This window comes from Macaca fascicularis, chromosome 8 (assembly GCF_037993035.2).
Source record: "Macaca fascicularis isolate 582-1 chromosome 8, T2T-MFA8v1.1".
Classification (NCBI taxonomy): Eukaryota; Metazoa; Chordata; class Mammalia; order Primates; family Cercopithecidae; genus Macaca; species Macaca fascicularis.
Genome location: NC_088382.1, coordinates 96,472,436 through 96,496,511, shown reverse-complemented (window position 1 = coordinate 96,496,511; position 24,076 = coordinate 96,472,436). Strand labels below are relative to the sequence as shown.

General features: G+C 36.6%; 1 protein-coding gene across 1 annotated transcript in view; it reads left to right on the top strand.

Annotated features, from left to right (window-relative positions):
* The first annotated feature begins 8,843 nt into the window (after positions 1-8,843).
* Positions 8,844-24,076, top strand: part of CNGB3 (cyclic nucleotide gated channel subunit beta 3) — a 156,445-nt gene continuing 141,212 nt past the window's right edge. Inside the window, exons 1-2 of the mRNA XM_005563655.4 lie at positions 8,844-8,979; positions 12,760-12,841. Coding sequence (XP_005563712.3) covers positions 8,851-8,979; positions 12,760-12,841 — 211 coding nt within the window. The 5' untranslated portion in view covers positions 8,844-8,850. The remainder of the gene's footprint in view (positions 8,980-12,759; positions 12,842-24,076) is intronic.

The window sequence follows — 24,076 nt, the reverse complement described above, 5'->3', positions numbered from 1 at the left end:
TGTATAAATGGAAGATGTGTTGAGCAAGTCTATGGGCACCGTTTTTCCAACGGTATGTGCTAACTTTGTGTCTCTGTGTCACATTTTGGTAATTCTCTCAATATTTCAAACTTTCATTGTTATTATATTTGTGATGGTAATCATGATAAGCAATCTTTGATGTAACTAATTTAATTATTTTAGGCTGCCACAAACTATGCCCATATAAGATGATGAACTTAATTGTTAAATGTGTGTGTTCTGACTGTTCCACTAACTTGCCATTTCCCATCTCTCTCCCTTTCCTCGCGCCTCCCTATTCCCTGAGATGCAACAATATTGGTGAATTAATAACCCTGTGATGGCCTCTACATATTCAAGTGAATGCAAAGTCACATGTCTCTCACTTAAAATCAAAAGCTAGAAATGATTAAGCTCGGTAAGGAAGGCATATCAAAAGCCAAGAAAGGAGGAAAGCTAGGTGTCTTGCATCAGTTTGCCAAGTTCTGAATGCAAAAGAAAAATTATGGAAGGAAATTAAAAGTGTCACTCTAATGAACACACAATGATAAGAAAGCAAAACAGACTTACTCTTGATATGAAAAAAGTTTCAGTGGTTTGAATATATCAAACCAGTCACAGTATTCCCTTAAACCAAGTCTAATACAGATTAAAGCCCTAACTCTCCACAATGCTATCAAGGCTGAGAGAGGTGAGGAAGCCGCAGAAGAAAAGTTTGAAGCTAACAGAACTTGGTTCATGTGGTTTAAGGGGAAAAAAGCCATCTCCATACCACAAAAATGCAAGGTGCAGCTGCAATTGCTGATGTAGAAGCTGCGTCATGTTATCTAGAAGATCTAGTTGAGATCACTGATTAAATTGGCCACACTAAACAACAGATTTTCAGTGATGACAAAACAGTCTTCTACTGGAAGAAGATGTCATCTAGGACTTTCATAGATAAAGAGCAGAAATCAATGCCTGGCTTCAAAGTTTCAAAGAACAGGCTGACTCTCTTATTAAGGGCTAATGCTGCTGGTAACTTTATGTTGAGACCAGTGCTCATTCACCACTCCAAAAATCCTAGGGCCCTTAAGAATGATGTTAAATCTACTATGCCTGTGATCTACAAATGGAACAACAAAGCCTGAATGACAGCACATCTGTTTACAGCATGGTTTCCTGAATATTTGAAGCTTACGTTGAGACCTACTGATCAGAAAAAAAAAAAAAAAAAAAAAAAGATCTCTTTCAAAATATTACTGCTCATTGACAATGCACCTGGTCGCTTAAGAGCTCTGACAGAGCTATACAAGGAGATGAATATTGTTTTCATGTCTCCTAACACAGCAGTCATTCTGCAGTCCATGCATAGATCAAGGCATAATTTCAACATTCAAGTCTCATTATTTAAGAAATACATTTATAAGGCTATAGCTGCCATAGATAGTGATTCCTCTGATGGATCTAAGCAAAGTAAATTGGAAATCTTCTGGAAAGGATTCACCATTCTGAATGCTAATCAGAACATGAGAGGTCAAAATATCAACATAATAGGAATTTGAAAGAAGTTGATCGCAGCCCTCACGGATGACTAAGAAATTCAAGACAGTGCAGGAAATAACAGCAGATGGGTGGAATTAGCAAGAGAACTAGAATTAGAAGTGGATCCTGAAGATGTGACTGAATTGCTGCAATCTCATGATAACATTTGAACAGATAAGGAATTGCTTCTTATAGATGAGAAAATAATAATAATAATAATAATAATAATAATAATAATAATAACAACAATGGTTACTTGAGATGGAAACTACTCCTGGTGAAGATGCTGTGGATATTGTTGAAATGACAACAAAGGGTTAAAAATATGATACAAATTTAGTTGAGAAAGCAGCAGCAGGGTGTGAAAGGATTGTCTCCAATTTCGAAAGAAGTTCTAATATGAAGTAAAATGCCATCAAACAGCATTGCATGCTACAGAAAAATCTTTTGTGGAAGGAAGAGTCAGTTGATGAGGAGAACTCCATTACTATCTTATTTTAAGAAATTGCCACAGTCCCCCAACCTTCAACAACAGCTGCCCTGGTCAGTCCCCAGCCATGAACATTAAGGCTGCTCTCTACCAGCAAAAAGATTATGACTTGCAGAAGGCTCAGTGATTGGTACCATTTTTTATCAACAGTTTTTTGTGTTTTGTTTTGTTTTGTTTTGTTTTGTTTTGTTTTGTTTTGAGATGGAGTCTTGTTCTGTCGTCCAGGGTGGAGTACAGTGGCGCGATCCCGGAGTGCGGTGGCGCGATCTCTGCTCACTACAACCTCCACCTCCCAGGTTCAAGTGATTCTCCTGCCGCAGCCTCCCGAGTAGCTGGGACTGCAGGCGCATGCCACCATACTCAGCTAATTTTTTGTATTTTTAGTAGAGACGGGGTCAACCAAGTATTTTTTAACTAAGATATGTACATTGGTTTTGTTTAGACATAATGCCATTGCACACTTACTAGACTATAGTATAGTGTAAACATAACTTTGATATGCACTAGGACTAAAAAATTCATGTGACTCACTTTTTTGCCATGTTTTCTTTATTGTGGTGGTCTGGAACTGAACTTGAAGTATCTCTGAGGTATGCTTGCAATTTTTTTTTAAATTTCTAACAAGTGCATCAGTAGGTTCAACCTGACATTTATACATCAATTTCAGAACTTGTACTCAATGAAACCAGTGACTTCCTCCCATTACAGAAAAATATGGACAACATTGCTCAAACAAGTGCTCTGCTGGATTCCTCATTGCCTCTCAGGGGTAGGCTTCTACCTCTTCCCACACATATGGGCTAGCCATCTGGATTCCATATGCATTTCTCAGGCTTCCTCTGGTCAACCCAGAAGTTATTACAATAGTGCAGCATTCTCTAGGTGTTTAAATATGGTGGTGAAAATGGGTATAAAGAAGAAGGGATAAGGAGCTGAAGTTTTGTAAAGGAAGAATCAAAGAAACAAGTACCAAATTCATATAATAAAGGTAAGGGAGAGAATTAAACAAATGATCATGTCATGAACAAAAAAGAAGCTGCTAGATTGGTAGTAAGGAAGATACATTTATTTTTAAACAGGTTGATTTTAAAGTGATTACAAGACATTCTGAATTAAATTTCCAGTAGGAACCATAAGGCTGAAACTCAAGGATAAAATAGATTCTGACTTCTAAATAAAAAACTAATAATCACCCTCAAAATCTTTAAATTGCTAAATATTATATTCATCTCTCAAATTTAAGGCACCAATAAAGTTTTACCATTGGTAAATTTGAAATTTCAAATTGTCAAAAAGGAATAACATCTTTGTGTTGGGTCAAGGATTAACATATTTAAAACATATATTGGCTTTTATTACTGAGGTAACCAACAGCTATTATTCATAAACCAACAACCACTTTCAATAACAGATGGATGTATTTTTTGTTAGAACTAAGAATATTCTGGTATAGCTCAAAAATTCCCACAACATTAGATTCAGATCATTGATAAATTTAGAATACAGAAAAAAAATGCAGTTAAAAGCAGCTTAGCTAGAAAGCTAATTGTATATAGACAATCTTCTTTCCAAATGGCACGATTAATCTCCTTACATAACAGTAGATCATGACGTTCAATTAGCTGAAGTGCTTTCAGTTAGTTCACTAAGTAATAAAAAATAAATAAATAAGCAATGATAGTCCATAATTGGAACCAAGTACTGAAATAGGCTAATCAACTTTGTTAAAAAAAAAAAATGTAAAAGAATGAGGAAACTTCATAGTTACCCCATCCATATTCACAGAACAAATTCGTCATGGCCTGATTACTGTTTATAAAATACTAACATAAGGATTTTTTTCAAAACATTTATTCTATTAGTCACAGACTAAACCAATATAGCATTCATTAGACACAGATGCCACTAGTTATTAACAATTTCCTGAAGGCATTTTTACCCTTAATATCTGTTACATTCACTGCTCGTGAATTTTAATTATAAGTTAAAAGCAATGCAAATATTATAATCAAAGAAACAACATTTCTACCTATTGCAATACCATATTTAAAATCACTTTGGTTTCAGAAATTTTTAAGTTGCATCATCTAGTCATATTACACCTGCAGATGACTGAAAAAAATCCTAAATACTCTAAATTTGTCATCACATAAAATCACACTGGCAAATATCTCTAAATAATGCCATACATATTTTATGAGGGAAAACTTCCTCTAAGTATCAGTTGCTATAATTCCACTTTGTAAGATCACTAGTTAATGTCATCAACTCAAGAAAAATAAATATATTCAGAAATGTTCTTTGAATATTTATTTTTTGAATGCAAAGTTAATGTTTTGCTAATCCTACAATAATTAAAAGAACATAAAATCAGTGCTATCAGTCTCTTTTGAAACTGATGTGGTCTACATCGTATATATAAAGAAAATTGTATATGTTTCGTGTTTATTGTTAATATTCAACAGTAGTTTAACAAGTCTTTGTTATGTATCTATTATATTTAGCGCACTGTGCTGGCCACATAAACTGCTAACTATTATAATACCTTAATTCACTGGATATTGTTTCTAATGTCTGGACCTTTCAACATCTGCCCGGAATAGCTCTCATCTTTTGAAACCTGTCATGAGCATTAGCTCCTCCGCGGAGCTACTCTCCATTTTACAGTCCATTCACACAAAGGTAGACTTGATCACCTGCTCTTCTCTGCTTAGGTAGCATGGCTCACACACTGCCATTATGGAAGTTGTCTTGCGATTGTCTATAAACCTTCCATCTTTCAGTCTCAAAAGGTGAGTGTGTGCAGGCAGATGCCATATTTTGGTCATCTCTGTATACCCCACAGCAGCTAGCCAAGCACCTAACACACACTAAGAACCCAAATGTTCACCGCCCAATAAAATTACATGCTTTAATATACAAAGTATTTTAAGTTTTAGTGCTTCCAAAAACACAATTTGTTTTATTCAATTAATTGGCAAATATTTGTTGAGAATTTAACTTATAGCAGGTAATTTTTGTCTGTCATCTTATTCATTGGCTTGTGTAATCTAGCTTGTTATTCTAGCTTCCATTTTGCAGATGAGCACCTAAACCTTGTTCGCAGGTAACCAGACATTGCTAGTAACTTTCTTCTCTAAAGTCTTATAATTTTTTTTTAAAAAAGCTCATAATTTACTCACCTGTTTTCCTGCCTTATTAAGTATATTCAGTGTAATTTTTCAGGACTTGGTCAGTGTTCAGGTTTCTTACCAGGTTATTATCTTCTCCTAAAAATACACAGCCCCGACCCTGAGATGGGAGAAGACTTCTGGGAGCTTCCCTTCAATTACTGTTTTAGGTCATCTACTGTAAACCAGCTATTCCCCTTATACTCAGTGGTTGCTCTTCCCTTATTGAAATAATATTCAGACTGTTAGAACTTAATTTGGAAAGATCTTGGAAAATTGCCTCAATGTTTCTTTCTAGTAGGCATAGGGGAAAATATAACCTTAGTTGGTTTTATAACCTTAATTTGTTTCCAGTAATTTGCCAGATAAAAACAAGTCTTCAACCTGTGAACCCATCCAGAAGCAGAGGAGACTGTGATTTGAGAATTACCAGAAGAAAGTCCTCCTCCTTCAAAATTACCCACAGTGGGAATGTCTGAAATTCCATCATTAAAGATTCCCTCAAAGAAAGATCGCATTTCCCAAAACTGACTCCTATTAAGTGAAAACTTTATTACAGATCCTATCTGAATAATTCATAAGAATAATACTTAAATATGTTCAAACCTGAAACTAGATATAATCTTCATTTGCTTATAATTTTATAGAACCATAAAGCTAAAACTTATTTGAAATTTTAACATAAAACTTAAAAATCCATAACATTAAAACAATGTCTATATGATGGCTAATGCTCTGCTGAAAATAAAATTACTAGTCACAATAAGAATATGGAACTGTTTGCTAATGATAATAATCTTCTTGTCTTAGCATGGCTTTATTACCATCTGACTTATATTTTATATGTTATATTGCTATGTGCCATTTGTATACTATCTATGGTATCTAAGACACCATTTGTTGTAAAATATACCATTATTTTATGCATGCTTCTCTTAGCCTATCCCAACCTCAGCCTGCAATGACTACTAATAAAAAACAATGAGGCTATAACATTTGCATTCTTCCAGAAAGATTTTTTCCCCTTCTTCTTACCTACTGCATCTACCACAGAGAATCTCTTTACCATTAATCCAGAACTAAGAGATGGTCTATACCATCTTCTTCTTGTTATTTTTTCAACAAACTTTCACCGAGTACCTAGACTATGTCAAGCACTGAACTGGGCACAGGAATCTGAGGGTGGCCAAAGCATAGTGTCTGCCTGCAGGAGCTTATGCTCCAATAGAGAAAACAGGCCTGGACATGGCTGGACATACACTACCTCACCAACATGGCAACTTGGTACGAAAAAAATTAAATTGTTATTGATGAAATTCTAACAAGCCATTTCACCCAGAATAAGTAACTCTCCTTCTTCCCTTGTCTTCTTGCTGATTAGAAGCGCTCTTCTGTGGAAGACCACAAATCACAGATTTTAAAATCAGAAGAAAACAAACATTATTTTTTCCCAACCTAGTTATTTCCAGGTTAAGGCAAGAGATTTACCTTAGTCAACAGAGTTACTAAAGTGAAAAAGAATGATACAAAATGCATGTCCTTCAGTCCAGAATTCTTTCTAGTTGTCCATTTTCCAAACTTTAAGTCCTCTGATCTAGACAAAATGAAAGTGGTCATTTACAATTTTAATGCCCATGTTAATGCCACTCTATTGTCAAAAATCAGGTTGTTGGAGGCATTTTAAATCATTTTAAAGGTGCTTGAATTATTTAAAAATATCTCTATCCCATTTATTCTGACCTGTGATAAACCTAAAGGGTTAAATTGTCAAACGAGACTACCCAGAACCACAGATCTTACCTAGTACCAAACTTTGTTAATACAAGCCACCATCAGGAATAAACAAAACATTCATTTTGGGAAAAACCCCAAATCTTCAGACACAGCATCCAAAACAGACCATTTTCTCCTGTAGTCGGCACATTTTGGTTTTGCATTTACAAGTAATTTTTGAGAATTGTCTGCAAAAACATTTCTCACAAAAGGAAGGCAGTTTGGTTTGGGGACATCTTCGTTCCACATTCTCTTACAGAGCTTACATGGCACCTCTCTCTCCATTCTCCAGTCAGCCTGCTAAATTCCAGGCTTACTTACAACAAGCAATCTAGACAGACCAGAAATGTCCTGCTAAAAAAACATTTCATAAATAGGGACTCCCTGGTATCTTTCCACTGATAAATACTATGAGATTTATAAGAAAGTCTGGTGAGGTCATTTTTTCCTCTGCGGGTCTTAGGAAGGGAAAAAATTAGTCACAGGCTGGCTGTTAATACCTTCCCTTCTTTTGGCTCAGCTTCTATGCTTATATCCGAGGTTCAAAATGTAATCAATTATAGGATTACAGGATTATCTGAAAAGTTCCTAAAATGGCCCCATACATATTTGATAATCTATTCAGAAGTATTTCTGAAGCAATAATGGAACAAAAACACCCCCACCATTTTTTAACAAAAATAAATAGCTTTGTGTTTCCAGGCCATATAAGTCAAATGATGTATTCAATTATGTTATTTATTAAGTAAGTTTATTTTTGATAAAATGGTTAAATCTAAAATTAAAACTTCTAATTTATTTTAAAAATCCATAAGGGAACTACAATTTTGGTAATACGAAATCTAAATTAAAATGCTTTCTTCATAAATACATAAATACTTTCTTCATAAATACGTAAAGGTTTTTTTCTGTATTAACTGTAATAAATGTACCTTAAAATACATAACTAGCATCTCAAGGAAATTTCCAGATTGCAAAAATACAGAGGGCAAGAAGTATTTGATGGGTTGACTTAGGCTGCCCTGGGTGTGGGTATGTGCTTTGTTGCATAAAGGCTTTGGTTTTAATTTGAAACTGCAGAAGATAAGTGCTTTCATTAAAAACAAAACCAAAAACAGAACCCCTTTTGAAAAAAACGTGCATCTTTGGTGCACTAAAAATCTCATCCAACAGCATAGAACATCAACAAAGTTTGTCTGGGCTCTGGGTAGAAGGGAAGAAAAGTTCTCTTTAACAATTCTTAGTCTTGTACCTATATCTCACACAAGTTTGGGGTCAAATTTACACACACACACACACACACAGAGGGAGAGTAGAATAAGCAGATTTTTTGTTTGTTTGTTTAGCCATATGGAAATCAACCACCAGAAGAACAGAGGAAGAGAACTTAAAAATAGTGACCTAACATTGAAGGACCAGAGAAGGAGATTTTGAGGAGTGAATGATTTGCTTCATATCATAAGCCCGCGTGGATTTTTTTTTAATCATTTCCATATTACTTTGCATAAAGTTAGATAGATAAAGATAGGTAAGTGGGTAATTAGAAGGAAAAAAAAGAAAGAAACCAATGTGTTGTGTGATCACAGTTAAATCATTCAAATCAGCTATGAAGCTGTGTTTAATCCTCTACTTCTAAATTATTCACAAGATCATTTTGACTCTCTAAAGTTCATAAACACAGTGCAAATCACCCAAGCAGAAGTAATTTGCTGCTTTTAAGCCAAAGCCCTGACTAGCTAAGGAGTTGCCTGTAGGAATTAACCAGAACAAAATCCTGATTAAACAACTAATTGGCTTGTCTACTAAAGAAAAAGAAAAGGAAAACAAAGTACATTTCTCTACCTTAAGGCACAGTCATAAATACAGAGGGTTTTCAGAACTACCTCAGAGAAGATGTTTAAATCGCTGACAAAAGTCAACAAGGTAAAGCCTATAGGAGAGAACAATGAGAATGAACAAAGTTCTCATCAGAATGAACAAGACTCTCATCCAAGTAATCAGTCTCAGCAAACCACAGCACAGGTATGTTCTCTACATTCCTATGTGAGCCTTGATTTTCATCATTTCTTATCTAGTAATAGCATTTAATCACTGCTACGATATATGATTGCTTAGTAGTTTTACCTGGCACCATCTGGTAGATGTACTGTGTCAGGCTTATCTTCATTAATTTATATATTCTGTATGTATTTGTTCATAAAAAGAATAATAAATGTTTAGGAGACTATACTAGGATTTGAAAAAGCCAAGTGAGGCTTCTTATTGCTGATTTTCACTTCTACCATCATCCAAAATGAAATCACTTCTCAAATATTAAATTGGTTACTTGATTGAGTTTCAACAAAGAACATCAAGTATCCTGGTCTTCATAAACCACACGTTAACAATAAATTCTCTAGAGCAACAGGAAATCTACTGGCTCTCAGTTGAAAACGATTTTACCACTCAAAGGACATTTGGCAAATCTGGGGACACTTTCAGTTGTCATAGCTCTGGGATGGGGATGTTACTGGCATCTAGTGGGTAAAGTCTGCAGATGCTGCTAAACATCCTATCATGTACAGGACAGCCCTCCACAACTTAGAATTATACACTACACAATTTTAATACTGCCAAGGTGGAGGAACTTGACTTTAAACAAGTCTTTTCACAAGTTCTAAATATATTTATCTGCAAAATGTATATGATAATTTCTGCTTTGTTGTGAGAACTAGAGACAGTAATATATAAAGCACATGGTAGGTACTCTGCAAGTGGTCATTATTAATAAGAATTTGTGTTTCTGTGACAGGTTTAAGTCCAAAGTGATCATTACAAGAGCAATATTTGCTTAGAACTATCTAGAGAATAATTTTCATGAATTACTCACTAGAATTATCTAAAAGAGCTACAGAAGATTTTTAGAGCAGTATTTTCCTGTCTGAAAGGGCTGGATGAGAGATGTCAAGTACAAGCAGGAGTGCTCCTCAGGGACTAGGGGAGCATGGTCCAATGGTTCGGGTTTAAATGAGCCCAGAGGATAGACAACACTGAGATTATTTAATATTGGCAGTGGAAAACCCGCCTTCCTTTTCTGATTAATGTTGACTGCTTTGCAGTAGAGAGGAGATGAGGAGGATTGTGTTAGGATTGCTTCGTGAGAGTGCCCTTGACTTCTTTCTAATTCTTATGTCAAACTAAATTCTTATGTCATACTAAAAGTTATTTATATGTTGAAGAACTTGTATAATGTCACAAATATTGAGCTGGTACTTCCCTTCAGCTAGTCTTGCTGTGTTTTGCTCTGGGAAAGTCACTACATTCATCTTTAACCCTTGCCTACTGTGATTATTTTCCAAAGGAACACATAAAAGCAGCTATAGCTAATATATTATTCTCTTCGAGAACATTGTAGCTAACAGCAATTACTATGTGCCAAGCAAGGTGCTAAGCCCTTTTCTAGCGCTGCTGTATTTAATCCTCACAACAGTCACAGGTCCTATTACAATTTGCTCCTTACACATAGCTAGCAAATGGCAGAGCCTGGATTGGAACCAAGTCCTATCTGACTTGAGCACCTGAGAGCTAAATCACTAGACTATACTGCTTCAAACCAGGAGGGATATTAGTTGAGTCAACCTTTAAGATACTTTGCTTGCATGATAAAGGGATGTTAGAGAGAAGGGGAAAAAAGAACAGAAACTTCTGAAAGAGTTGTCCTTCCTTTCAAAACAGGAATACTGGAGAAGTACTTAGATTAGGCAGAGGTAGAGCACCCATTGGGTATATCCCACACCATTCCAACAGCCATAATTTGTGGATATTAATCATGAAGTCTACTGGCATCACATTAGATTTTTTTTTTTTTTTTTGAGACAGAGTCTCATTTTGTTGACCAGGCTGGAGTGCAGTGGTGCGATCTTGACTAACTGCAACCTCTGTGTCCTGGGTTAAAATGATTCTCCTCCCTCAGCCTCCCGAGGCTGGGATTACAGGCGCATACCACCACACCCAGCTCATTTTTTGTATTTTTAGTAGAGATGGGGTTTCTCCATGTTGGCCAGGTTGGTCTCAAACTCTTGACATCAGGAATTCTGCCCACCTTGGACTCGCAAAGTGTTGGGATTACACGCGTGAGCCATGGCGCTTGGCCACCTTTTATCTTAAAAGTCATGTCTGGGGAATTATTTGCATCTGTTCTTTCCAAGAACATGTGGGTATGGAAAAAAATAATTTATCTCCGATTTCAAATATGCTAAATGTTAAAAATGACAGAAAGTTAAAATCCTGTTTTCTTTCATGGAATTTGACCTTTCAAAATGGCATTTAAACAATAAACCTCTGAACTATGAATAAATGATCAGAGTCTTCTAAGAAAATATCTAGGAATAAATATATCAATGTATATTTTTTTAAGGAGTCATTTAAAGAGCGAATTTACAAACCAAAATGTCATGGGTAATTCCCACCTATCAATAAACAGTAATTCAAGAACTGCAAATCAGTCTAACCCAAACTCTCTCTTACCCCAGAAGAAGACACTGTTCACATAAATCTACATTTGTACACACATAAAGACTATGATGGAAATGTTTATGAATAACAACATAATGATGCAAAAGGACTTGATTAAAGTCAGAAGGCTTCTTCACCGTTTATAAATTGTTCTGGACATATACCTTTCTAGCTAGGTTCATATAAACTGGCCACTCAATCAATTTCATATTCAATAACATAATAATATTTAATAATAGCTGCCTCGCTATTATTATACCATATTAACATATACAGTTATTGTGAGGCTTAAGCGAAAATCAGCCAATTAATTCATTTTTTAGTTTAAAATGCTTCTGTGACATACACGGCTTATAAATAATGTCAGAACTCCATAGCAGGCACACAAGACTCTCAGTGTCCTTCTGGTCCCTGCCTACTCTCAAGCCTCATCTACTCACCCTTTGTCCCATCCAACTGCTCCCACTGGAGTCTCTCCCCCCACCTATGTACAGTCACGCCTTTGGCTTTTGCTAAACCTGCATCATCTGCCTGGAATGTTTTCTAAGACCTCTCCATGTGGAAAACAAAAATCTTATCTTTATAAAGTCAAGAGTCACTATCTTTGGAAGAGCTTCCTTTCTTTCCTTTCTACTCCAATAGAATTGACCACTTCCTGTTTATGCCCTATCCTTATCCTCTACAGACATTGATTCGTCACCTGCATTTTCTTGCACTTAACATTTTTGTGTGTTTGTTTCCCCTTCTAGACTGTGCATAGCTTAGGAGTCAATCTTTATGATCTAACCTCATATCTTGTTTCACTCTGCCCCCGTAGGAACATCCTGAGGCACACACTAGCCATGTCCGATGCGACATGACGGCATTTCAAAGGAAAGCTTAGATGATCAGACAAATGATGAGGTAGAAGCACAAGAAATCATGGAGAGAAGAAAGGGAGTTTTGTGTGAATGGGACCAAACTGCCTTCTCTCCACTATTTTAAGTTCTGCCATAAAAGACCTAGACCAATGCTAGGCCTGTGGCAAGTAAAGACCAGAATTGAAGAACTGTGAGCAAGAGAAACACAAAATCCACCCTGAAAAAACCAGAGGTCTCCTGTGACTAACAAGCTGTGGAGGCTGAGGTTGATTATTCAATAGTAGGCCACGAATGCCCATTTTAAATGCATGAATCATTTTTAGTGCATCATAAACAGTCAATTTTAATGATCCAATTAACAATTGAGTGGAAAATGGTGTTACATTTTACATTCAACTTCATTTTCATGTAAATTCATCACATACAATCTCTATGTTTTTTCTCAAAGGAACAAAACAAAGGTGAAGAGAAATCTCTCAAAACCAACTCGACTCCAGTCATGTCTGAAGAGCCACACACCAACATACAAGGTCAGAATGCAGTCTGCAAAAAAAAAAAAAAGTGAAATACGTATTTATCTGAAATGTATTGTCTGTTGAAATATTTGTCCTTGACTAGGTGAGTTATCTAGGGTTATCTGCAGTTATTTGAAGATCTGAATATTTACAAAAACTTTATATTCTCAATCAGTAACTCATTTGTCCACGCAATAGATGCATTTTCATTACCTGACATGTGCCAGCCACTGTTCCCTGGGCTGGAGGTGCAGTGATGAGCAACACGAGCAGAGTCTGAGGTTACATAGAGCTTGTAGTCTAAAGAAACACATCACAGATAAGTAAGCACATTGTGAACGATGCAATTTCAGACACTGATAAGCAATATAAAGACATTAAAATGAATGTGGATTGAATACATTTAAAGGTTTAGCATTCACACCTCTGCTCCCTCCTGCTAAACTCTCTCCAATAGAAGGCTCATATACTTCTAAGGCTGCCACACTTGTTTCTAAATCCATATCAGGTCAATTTCTTTTTTAAGACTGTCAATATTTTTCATCTCACCACTAGATGTACACGACGGTATTTTCTGCTGCATCACAAAGAAAACATGTCTAAAACTAAATTCCTTATGTTCTCTTGCAAATACGCTCCCTCTCCTGATTTACTTCTACCCCTGGTACTATCATTCTTTCAGCCTCCTAAGCTCAAAACCTCACTCAGGTTTTATTCCTTTATCTAGGATGTCCTATAAAGAAAATTAGTCACCAAATCTCCTTTCATAAGGACCCTGAAACCCACTTCCTTTTTTTTTTTTTTTTTTTTTGAGATGGGGTCTCACTCTGTCGCCCAGGCTGGAGTGCAGTGGTGCAATCTCGGCTCACTGCAAGCTCCGCCTCCTGGGTTCAGGCCATTCTCCTGCCTCAGCCTCCCGAGTAGCTGGGACTACAGGTGCATGCCACCACGCCCGGCTAATTTTTTTTTTTTTTTTTTTTTTTTTTTTTTTTTTTTAGTAGAGATGGGTTTCACCACGTTAGCCAGGATGGTCTCGATCTCCTGACCTCGTGATCCTCCCGCCTTGGCCTCCCAAAGTGCTGGGATTACAGGCGTGAGCCACCGCGCCTGGCCCACTTCCTTTCTTTCCAATCTCAGCAATACCATCTTGGCTGGGGCCCTTATTAGTAGGTCATGTATGCACTACCCCCAGGCTAAGTGGCTACTTTTGTTTAGAACTCTGTTTCACCCATCTCTCCCTTGTTACCTAGCCCAAACACTGTTAGCAGATTATTTTCCATTAACCACCACTTTGATCTCAACTTTTGCTCAAGAAGCTTAAGTGTTTGCATATTGCCTGCAAGACAAAATCTAAATTCCTCCACCTGACTTTGTAGAACTTAATGTGATCTATTCCCAGCCCCCCTCTCTAGACCTCTCCTACTTCTCTCCTACTTCCAGTAGGAACACTACCCCCTAACCAAAAAATACAAAAAAATACAAAATGAAAGGGAAATCGCTAGAACAGAATATATTTTGTTAAATAATAAAAATAAAATTTTTGCCATAAAACTAGCACAAATGTTTTGCTTTTCATCTGTTCAACAAAGTCTGTGTATGATGATTGTTAATGACTTCCTATTTGTACTAAAACAAATATTTGAACTGAAGCACAATTGAGCTTTTACTAGCCCAAATGTCTCATCTTTAAGGAACAAAAATAAGAAATACACAAAAATTACAAGCAAGATTATAAATTTAAAAACAAATCACAAGAAATGTTTCAAATACACAAATCGCTGTCAAGGAATATCCCCACAATCAAAGTACTGAGGCCACTATCCTAAGCAAACTAACATAGGAATAGAAAACTAAATACCTCATGTTTTCACTTTTGGGAGCTAAACATTGAGTACACATGTAAAGATGGGAACAGCAGACACCAGGATCTACTTGAAGGTGGATTGGAGGAGGGTGAGGATGGAAAAACTACCTATACGGTATCATGCTTATTCCCTGGATGATGAAATAATCTGTATACCAAACCCCCATGACACAAAATTTACCCATGTAATAAACCTGCACATGGGCCGGGCACGGTGGCTCACGCCTGTAATCCCAGCACTTTGGGAGGCTGAGGTGGGCGGATCAAGAGGTCAGGAGATCGAGACCATCCTGGCTAATGCAGTAAAACCCCGTCTCCACTGAAAATACAAAAATTAGCTGGGTGTGATGGCAGGAACCTGTAGTCCCAGCTACTCAGGAGGCTGAGGCAGAAGAATGGTGTGAACCCGTGAGGCGGAGCTTGCAGTGAGCCAAGATGGTGCCACTGCTCTCCAGCCTGGGTGACAGAGCGAGACTCCATCTCAAAAAAATAAATAAATAAAATAAATAAATAAATAAAAAATAAACCTGCACATGTACTCCTGAACCTAAAAGGATTTGTTACATTTTCAATTTTTAAATAATACAAAATTCCAGTACCATCTTACTTTAATTTGGAAATGCTACATTAAACCTGTTGTGTAATAAAGAAAAATTTTAAAAAAAAGGACTGCTCTAAACAAATGGCCCCACTCCCATACTTACTTGTTTCTATTTAGGAGAAAAGGAAAGAACCTATATGAAGAAAATAACTGAATTTTACAGAGATATGCAGAATAAACTTACATAACTGGAGAGAAATATGTGTCCACTTGGGAGGATATTATAAAGATATTGATTTTTTTTCTTAAATTAATTTATATTTATACTTGTTACAGCCTACTCTCTACCTTACAGTAATAATTTTTTTTAAAAAAGGGGAAGAAAATTCACTTTAGTTTTCTTGACTTTATTTACTTATTTTGAAAAACACCTCTGTGTTTTCACTATGCAGATTAGAATGCAGGGAATACATGTTCTTGCATAGACCAGGTGTTTTTGCCACTATCTTTCTTCTGTACTTTTATCTCTGCCACAAAGATAAGAAAACAGTATCTTCCAAATAGAAAATCAGCATTGACTTATTCGAGGAGAGAGGGGGAAACAAATAAATGTTCTACAATACATTTTTCAACATGAAAGCAATATAATCATACTTCCTAGCTGATGACTAAAGCTAGACTGTTCAACTGCTAGATTATCTGATTTAAAATATTTAGGATAATGTGTCATTGAAAGAGGAAATCACTTAATAAGCCTAAAACTCTGTCTGACCCAAACTCACATATATAAAACTTCCACAAATAGTAAGAATCATAAACCAAGAGGATATTGTAAAAAATGTAATCTTGCCTTTTTTTTAATCAGTAATTGAAGACGATTATTGAATCTTCAAATTTGTTTAAAAGGAGAAGACTCTTGTAGATTATACAACAATCTTGAAGGCATACTCCAAAATGTGATTAAGAAATGGAAGTACCAAGGAAGAGAAAAACATTCTGATAATTCAAACTACAATTCTTTTTTTCTGAGTTACTTTGTAATAATAATGGTTTAAATCTACAGTTCTTTGCACAGAAAAATACAACCTTAATTGGCATAAAACCAAGGATTACACCTTTGAAAAGACAAGTTTATTCTTATCTTTGTTGTACTTTTTTCAAAGTGTATTTGTAAGCTTAAATTTTTCATAGCTGGTAATAAAAACTCTTTTGTGGAAGTTTCATTTAACAGAGGAGCTATTTGAGTAGAAGGAAAAAGTAGTTTCATTTAAATCTGCAGACTTAGCACGTCTCCAAAGACTTTAATAGGAATAACAGTTATATTTAAGATATTTTGTCTTGGAAAAGCAAAATTATTAGTGTTTAAAGATAGCCTCTGATATGTGCTTGGTATTTTTGTGTTCACTTCAAAACATGCAGGTGCAATGTCATAAAATCTGCAGATGTTGATTTCTGATTATAGAACTCTTATCTTCTGCAGAGCATGGTTTAATTTATATCTGCCATGGAAATGAAGAATGCAACATATTTTGGATTCAAATAAAGATAACTTGCTAAGGTCATCTTTTGATTATAATCATCTTCCTTAGGCATCTACTTCACTTATATTACATTAAATGCTTCTTTAAATAAATGTCTCGGTCCCAGTAGAGGATATGTAAGTAATTTACCTAGTGGTTTATGGTACTTTTAAGTGATATATTATTTGTGTAGAAATGGGTCAAAGTTGAGTTCCCATTGCTAGTATGGTGTGGTAAGCCGATGAATGGCTATCCAAAGTCATCTACACCATCATCTCTAAAATCTATGAATTTGTTAGCTTACATTGAAGAAAATTGCTAATGTTACTAAGGATCTTGCAATAGGAAGATTATCCCAGATTATTCAGCTAACCCCAGTGTAATCAAGGGCTCCTTATAAGAGTTAAAGCAGGAGAGTCAAAGGCAGGAGATGGGACAATGAAAGCAGAGGTGGATTGATGCTCTCTGGAGGTGGAGGAAGGGACCAGGACCCAAGGAATGCTATGACCTTTAGAAGCTGGAAAAGACAAGGAAAGGATTGTCTCCTGAAGCTTCCAGGAGGAACACAGCCTTTCAGACATGTTTTAGACTTCTGACTTTCAGAACCGTAAGACAACTGACTGTGTTGTTTTAAACCATTAACTTTATGGTGATTGATTACAGCAGCAATGGAAAACTATAATACATACTGTTTTAAGATAATTCCAACTTGAAATATAAAATGCAACCATTTTTCTCCTGGCTAACACGGTGAAACCCCGTCTCTATTAAAAATACAAAAAATTAGCCGGGCGTGGTGGTGGGCACCTGTAGTCCCAGCTACTCGGGAGGCTGAGGCAGGAGAATGGCATGAACCCAGGAGGCAGAGCTTGCAGAGCCGAGATTGTGCCACTGCATTTCAGCCTGGGTGACAAAGTGAGGCTCCGTCTCAAAAAAAAAAAAGCAACCATGTTTAAAATGAAATTGAGTTTTCCTACAATCATGTGAATTCATAGTACAGGCAGTATACTATACAAAAAAAAAAAAAAGAGCATTTGAGAATTTGACATCCCCGAATTCAAATCATAACTCTGCTACTTTCTAGCTCTTTAGCTGAGGCATTTAACATCTTTGAGTGTCATTTTGCTCATGTATAAAATAAGGACAACACTGTTATCAGTGTTGGGTTGTGAGTGAGAATTATATTAGTTAATATATGTAAAGCATTTAGCACGGAGGTCAGTAAATCCCAACCCTGATAGAAGCCAGATAGCATAAATGAGGAGCATTCATGCCCTGTCTGAAAAGGTCAGAAGCTACTCAGCTCTGCTAGTCACTGTCACATGGGGATGCAGGTCAAGCTCTGCCAGGTGTTACACCTTGTCAAGACAAACTACAAACACAAATGTTAATTTGAAAGATCTCAATTTTTAAGTGTTGATTTTTTGATGTTTAAATATTCCCTTTCTTAAATCACTGGGAACACATAACTGAATTCTTATGAAATTTAGTCCACAAGACCATTCTGTGACCTCTAACCAACCACATGGTAGATATGTAATGTTGTCTACATTTGTGAACAGTGAAATCCCTAGACAAAATTCTGAATCTGGCAATGCTTTTAGTGATCCTCTTACTTTTCCATTCCTCTTCACTCATAATCTCCATCTCAGTCTTTGTTTTGTAAACAGATTACAAGTAGGGTAGCCTCCCTGGAACTGCTTGCCAAATAACTTTCCACAGCCAAGACCCCTGAGTTCCAAGTCTAGCACAATTCTGGATGTACAGAGGTGTCCCCAGCCTTGCCCAGGTCCCTATCATCTCTCCAAACTGATCTAGACTGCATCTCAGCCAACTCTCACTTTGGGCAGCAATCTAAAGCTAAAAACTGCTCTGGAGCTAAAACTGCTCTAAAAAAAAATAAAACTGGCCAGGCATGGTGGCTCATACCTATAATCCCAGTGCTTTGGAAGCCCAAGACAGGAGGATTTCTTGAGACCAGCCTGGGCAACATAGAGAGACCTGACCTCTACCCCCTAAAATTGTGTTAATTAGCTGGGCATAGTAGCACGTGCCTGTAGTCCCAGCTACTCAGGAGAATGAGGTGGGAGGATTACTTGAGCCCAGGAGTTTGCGGTTACAGTGAGCTATAGTCATGCCACTGCATTCCAGCCTGAGTGACTCAAAGAAACCCTGTCTCTTAAACCATAAATAAACAAAAATATAAAATAAAGTCCAGTTTTTTAGAAAAGGTAGTGGATAAATAGGAAACCACTCTTCAGTCCTTGGTAGTAACAATTATCGTATACAATTTAATGTGTCCTATGTGTAATAGAAAAATAACTAGGCCATCTACTGAAATTTAGTTTACAAAAAGCAGTAAAGACTTTGCTGTATAAGACCAACCAGTTTGATTGACATGCATAAGAAGTACTACTATGGTTAATTTTAGTTCTATAGTCCACTCCCTGTAACTTTCAGTCCCATTCACCAGCCAAAGGATAAGGTGGGAATAGAGACACCCTCCTAAAAAATGTATACAACTTTTTATCAAAACTACTTAAGCAGATTTCTCAAAGAACTTAAAACAGAACTACCATTCTGCACCAGCAATCCCATTACTGGGTATATATCCAAAAGAAAATAAATTGTTCTACTCAAAAGACACATGCACTCTTGTATGTTCATCACTGTACTATTCACAATAGCAAAGACATGAGATCAACCTAAGTGCCCATCAACAGTGAATTGGATAAAGAAAAGCTGGCACATATATACCATGGAATACCACACAGCCACAAAAAAGAATGACATCATATCCTTTGCAGCAATATGGATGAAGATGGAGGCCATTATCCTAAGCAAATTGACGCAAAAACAGAAAGCCAAACACCACATGTTCTCACTTATACGTGGGAGCTAAACACTGAGTACTCATGGACATAAAGATGGGCACAATCAACTCTGCAGGTTACTGGAGGGAGGAGGGAGAGAGGGGGAAAGAGTTGAAAAACTATTTCACCTTAGAGGAGATATAAAAAATAAAATAATAACCAAAAAATTAAAGTTAACTGTTGGGTACTCTGCTCACTATCTGTGTGAAAGGACCATTCACATCCCAAACCTCAGCATCATGCAGTATACCCATGTAACAAATCCACACATGCATCCCCTGAATCTAAAATAAAAACTGAAATTAAAAAACAAGACTCCAGCATATTTATTTCCTTCATCCAAATAGAAATAGTCTTGTGTAGCAAACAATCAGAAGTATTCTTTTAAAATGATACCTGATAGGATGATAAACAAAAGAATTGAGAAATGAATAAAGTTGGTATGACATTTCTGAAAATTTAGTCTAGAAAAAAGATAAATATTATCTGCTTTCTAGTCTGAGATGATAAAGAAAATTCCTAACTGCTGGTTTGGCAAGAGGCAGAGACATAATCAGGACACCTTCAGTGGCAGGGGCTCATTGTAAGAAAACTTATGGATAACTAGAGCTGAAAAACCATTCAGGGGAGGCTTTCAGACTGAGGCAGCCTAGGAGCTAATTACATTTTCTCCTTTTCCCTCAGTGAATATGGCTTCATTTCTCGTGACCGCTGTTTTCTCTGCATATCTACTCTGGACTGCTTCATTTCCATTTACTCATTTTCCAGTCCAAATTCCAAAGGGAGTAGTCTGACTGACTTAGATAACAACCATTTTTCCCATTCAGCAGAGCCCTTCAGACCACCATCGAGGTTGCCAGCCAGCTGTGGACAGGCCACCCTCTTGAGATTAGGTGCCCAGCATGTGCATGATGGGTAACCATTCCTGCATGTAATACAGCTGAAAGTTCCCTCGCTGAAAAGAGCGAAGTTTGGCCTAGAAAACCTACCGTTTTAAATATTGAACAGAGAACAGGTTCTGACTGATAAAATTACTGTCATTACATGTTTTATAGGCTAAAAACTTAAGAGACCCTAACCAATGTGGATAGGATGGATTTTTTTTCCTTTAAAATGCCTTTTATGTTGTAGTTTGCAGGATTTAAATACATTTGCATAATTCAATTAAACTCTGTGCTTTTAGGCTTCTTTCTGCCAAAGAATATAGCTGACTTATGGAAATTGCATTACGATTTTCTGGTTCCTGGGCTCTGTTAAGTAAATGGAAGGTCTTGCATCATGCCCCGCATACATCAGTGCTATGAAGACCTGAAAGAGTTAATATACCTTTTTTGTTTTTGTTTTTGTTTTTAGCAATTTATTCCAGTCTGGCTCATGGAACACTTTGTGTTTATATTGCATTTTTCTCAAATGGAGTCTTTAATCCTCACAGAAATCCCTAGTACAAAAGTATTTTTTCATTTTATGGATGAGGAAACTGTTATAAAAAAGAGACTTATCCAGAGTCACCTAGAGAATTAGTTATGTAGGGATTACAGGTCTCTGTTCAGTACCCAGCACTGGTAACTCATCATATTCCTTAATAGCTATATATAAAATGTATTTTCTAAATGAATTAATCTCAGTTTTAAAAAAGTCCCTGAAACCTAGCATGACATTGAGAGAGCACTGGATTCCTCCATCCTGACACAGTAACAAAACGACCTTAGATGGATCCATGTTCTTTTTCATTTGGTGATTTGCACATTTCTTTACTTGTGATGATGTATCCAAAAGTCAAAAATCTTCCTCAATACAAAGATCTCTTCAGGACATTATAGGACTTTAAGGCTGCCTAGAGGACACCTAAGCTTTGACCCTATGCAAAGATCCTGTCCTCCCTCAGCACAGGCTCCCTTAGCACAGGCTTAGATTGGCTGGAGGCTCCTGAGTACCACCAGCCAACAGAGCATTCTCTACCTCACAAAGCAGTGCATTTTGTGGTTAAACAAGTTGCTAGAATGTTTGAGGGTTTTGCATGTTTGTTTTGTTAATTCATTGGTAAGTCCTTCTTCTGCCTTCTAGACCACATGAAATAAATCTATTTTCTTTTCTATGTAGCAGCATTTCTATGAATTTGAAGTAACTATTATGTCACTAGTTAATCTTAAATACTTTACTAAAAGAGCCTAAGTTCCTCAAACCATTTCTCATATGAGATGGTTTCCAGAATTCTCATCCCTTTTGAGTCCTTCTCTGGATTTTTTACAGATTACATGTTTTTAATATAAAGTGTGTCATTTTTCTGTTCTTGTGAATGCCATTTTAAAACACTCTTTCAGATTCCATTTTATGTGCACTGCTGTAATGTTGTCAACTTCCTCCATGTTGTTTGACAATCTACAAAGATGTAATAAAATTTCAAGTGTGATTAAAGTATTATAGTTAAAATTATTGTAAGTACACTAGATAATCCAGCAACTCTGAAATTAACCACAAGCTGAGTCAAAAATACAACCTCGGGTGCCGGAAAATAATCATTAATCATACACTTCTTAAAACTGTTAGTCCTTAACTCCAAATGTTCATTTAGATGAAAATAATAGTATCATTTAGGCATCTAATAGAAGTACCCAGACTTAGTCTTTATTAATGCATCTAACATCCAGTTACTCAGGTACTGGTGGCTGCTAATAAAAAAAGATTTATTTTTGAGATAGAATCCACATGTCTTTGAGGTCTTAAGAACTAGAAATTTGACCAAAGTAGTACCATCCCCCACACCAAAGATTCTAACCAATGAAGGCATTGTCAAGTCTTGTGCTTTTTATATCCATCCAAAACAAGCCAATTGAGTGTCTTTTTAATTCACAACCTTATTCCCATATTAGGTTCTTCCTTTGAATCCCTCCTTTCCAGCATTTATGTAATGTCACTGATAAAATGTGGAAGGTTAATGGATTTCCACATCACTTATTTCCTCACCTGAAGAGAGAAGCAGATGTTTCACACCTGCTCGGGTCTCCATGTTGTGCTGCTACAAGGGGCCAAGGATACTGGAAACATATTACACAGGCTCAGTGTGAGACACTGCCAGGCTCAGGATGGAATCAGCCTGGTGTGTGGAGAGCAAACTCTACTTATTTTTGCATATTCAATAAAGGCAACCATATCACAACACTTTGATTCCAGATTTCACTATCTGCCACAGGCACACATTCCAGGGCAGAATTTAACCAAGTGTACTGATGAGATCTGGCGATTGCTATACAATGTTCAAAGAGCACCACTGGCAGAAAGGCTTACACTATTCATTTGGGCAGCTATTGAAATCGGGAATCCTGCTGTCCATGTGTGAAGCTGGGAAGAAGCACAATGTGCAGTTGACAACACTTCACCCAGATGCCAGAGCAACACTTGCCTTGTATTTCAGATTTCTCTTTCATGATGAGGATGATGCAAACACTCTGACCATCTGTTTCCACAAACAAATAACATGTTGCATGGATAAAAAGACACCCACACTGAACTATAGTTGACAGGCATTCTTTTGTTTTAAGTCCTCATGGGTTTTTTAAGTTGTTGTTGTGCTTTGAAGCCAAGAATAGGAAATAACTGGTTTCTCATGTTCATCAATAAGCTATTAATGAGGATTTATTTTGTAATTAAATGCTTATCCACAAATCAAATCAGGCTGAAATTAATTTATAAATATCCCAGGCTTGTCAAAAGAGGGGCAGTGTTATTTTAGAAAGGCTTGGTAATAGCTAGAGAAGATCTGGTAAGTTGCTAAGATCTACCTAGAATTAATTTTATCTGAATGTTATGGTGATAAATAAAAATTATTATTAGGAATGGACAAAAAGAACTACTGCAGAACAGTTGGTCATTTAACTGGTACTAGCAGAAAAGTTAATACTGAAAATGCAATACATATGCTGTAGCTTGAATGAGAGATGGAGGAGATATATGATGCAGCTTATATCCATGTGGCTTTATAAGAAATAGCCCACCAGGTGCAGTGGCTCACATCAATAATCCCAGCACTCTGAGAGGCTGAGACAGGCACATTTCTTGAGCCCAGGAGTTTGAAACCAGCCTGCACAACATGGCAAAACCCCATCTCTACAAAAAATACAAAAATTAACTGGGTGTGATGGTTCATGCCTGTAGTTCCAGTGATCTGTGAGGCTGAGGTGGGAGAATCACTTGAGCCCAGGAGGTCAAGGCTACAATGAGCTGTGATCATGCCACTGCACTCCAGCCTGGGTGACAGAGTGAGACCATGTCTCAAAACAAAAACAAAAACAAAAACCCATAGCCAATAAAAGCCTTTAAGAAATGTTTTACAGTACAGATTCTATTTGTTTTACATTCAGGATTTTTTTTTCTGATTTTTACTCATATTTCATGTTCTTTATCAATCCTAATTTTCTTTTAGGGTAAGCGCTCCTAGAAACATATGTGAACACA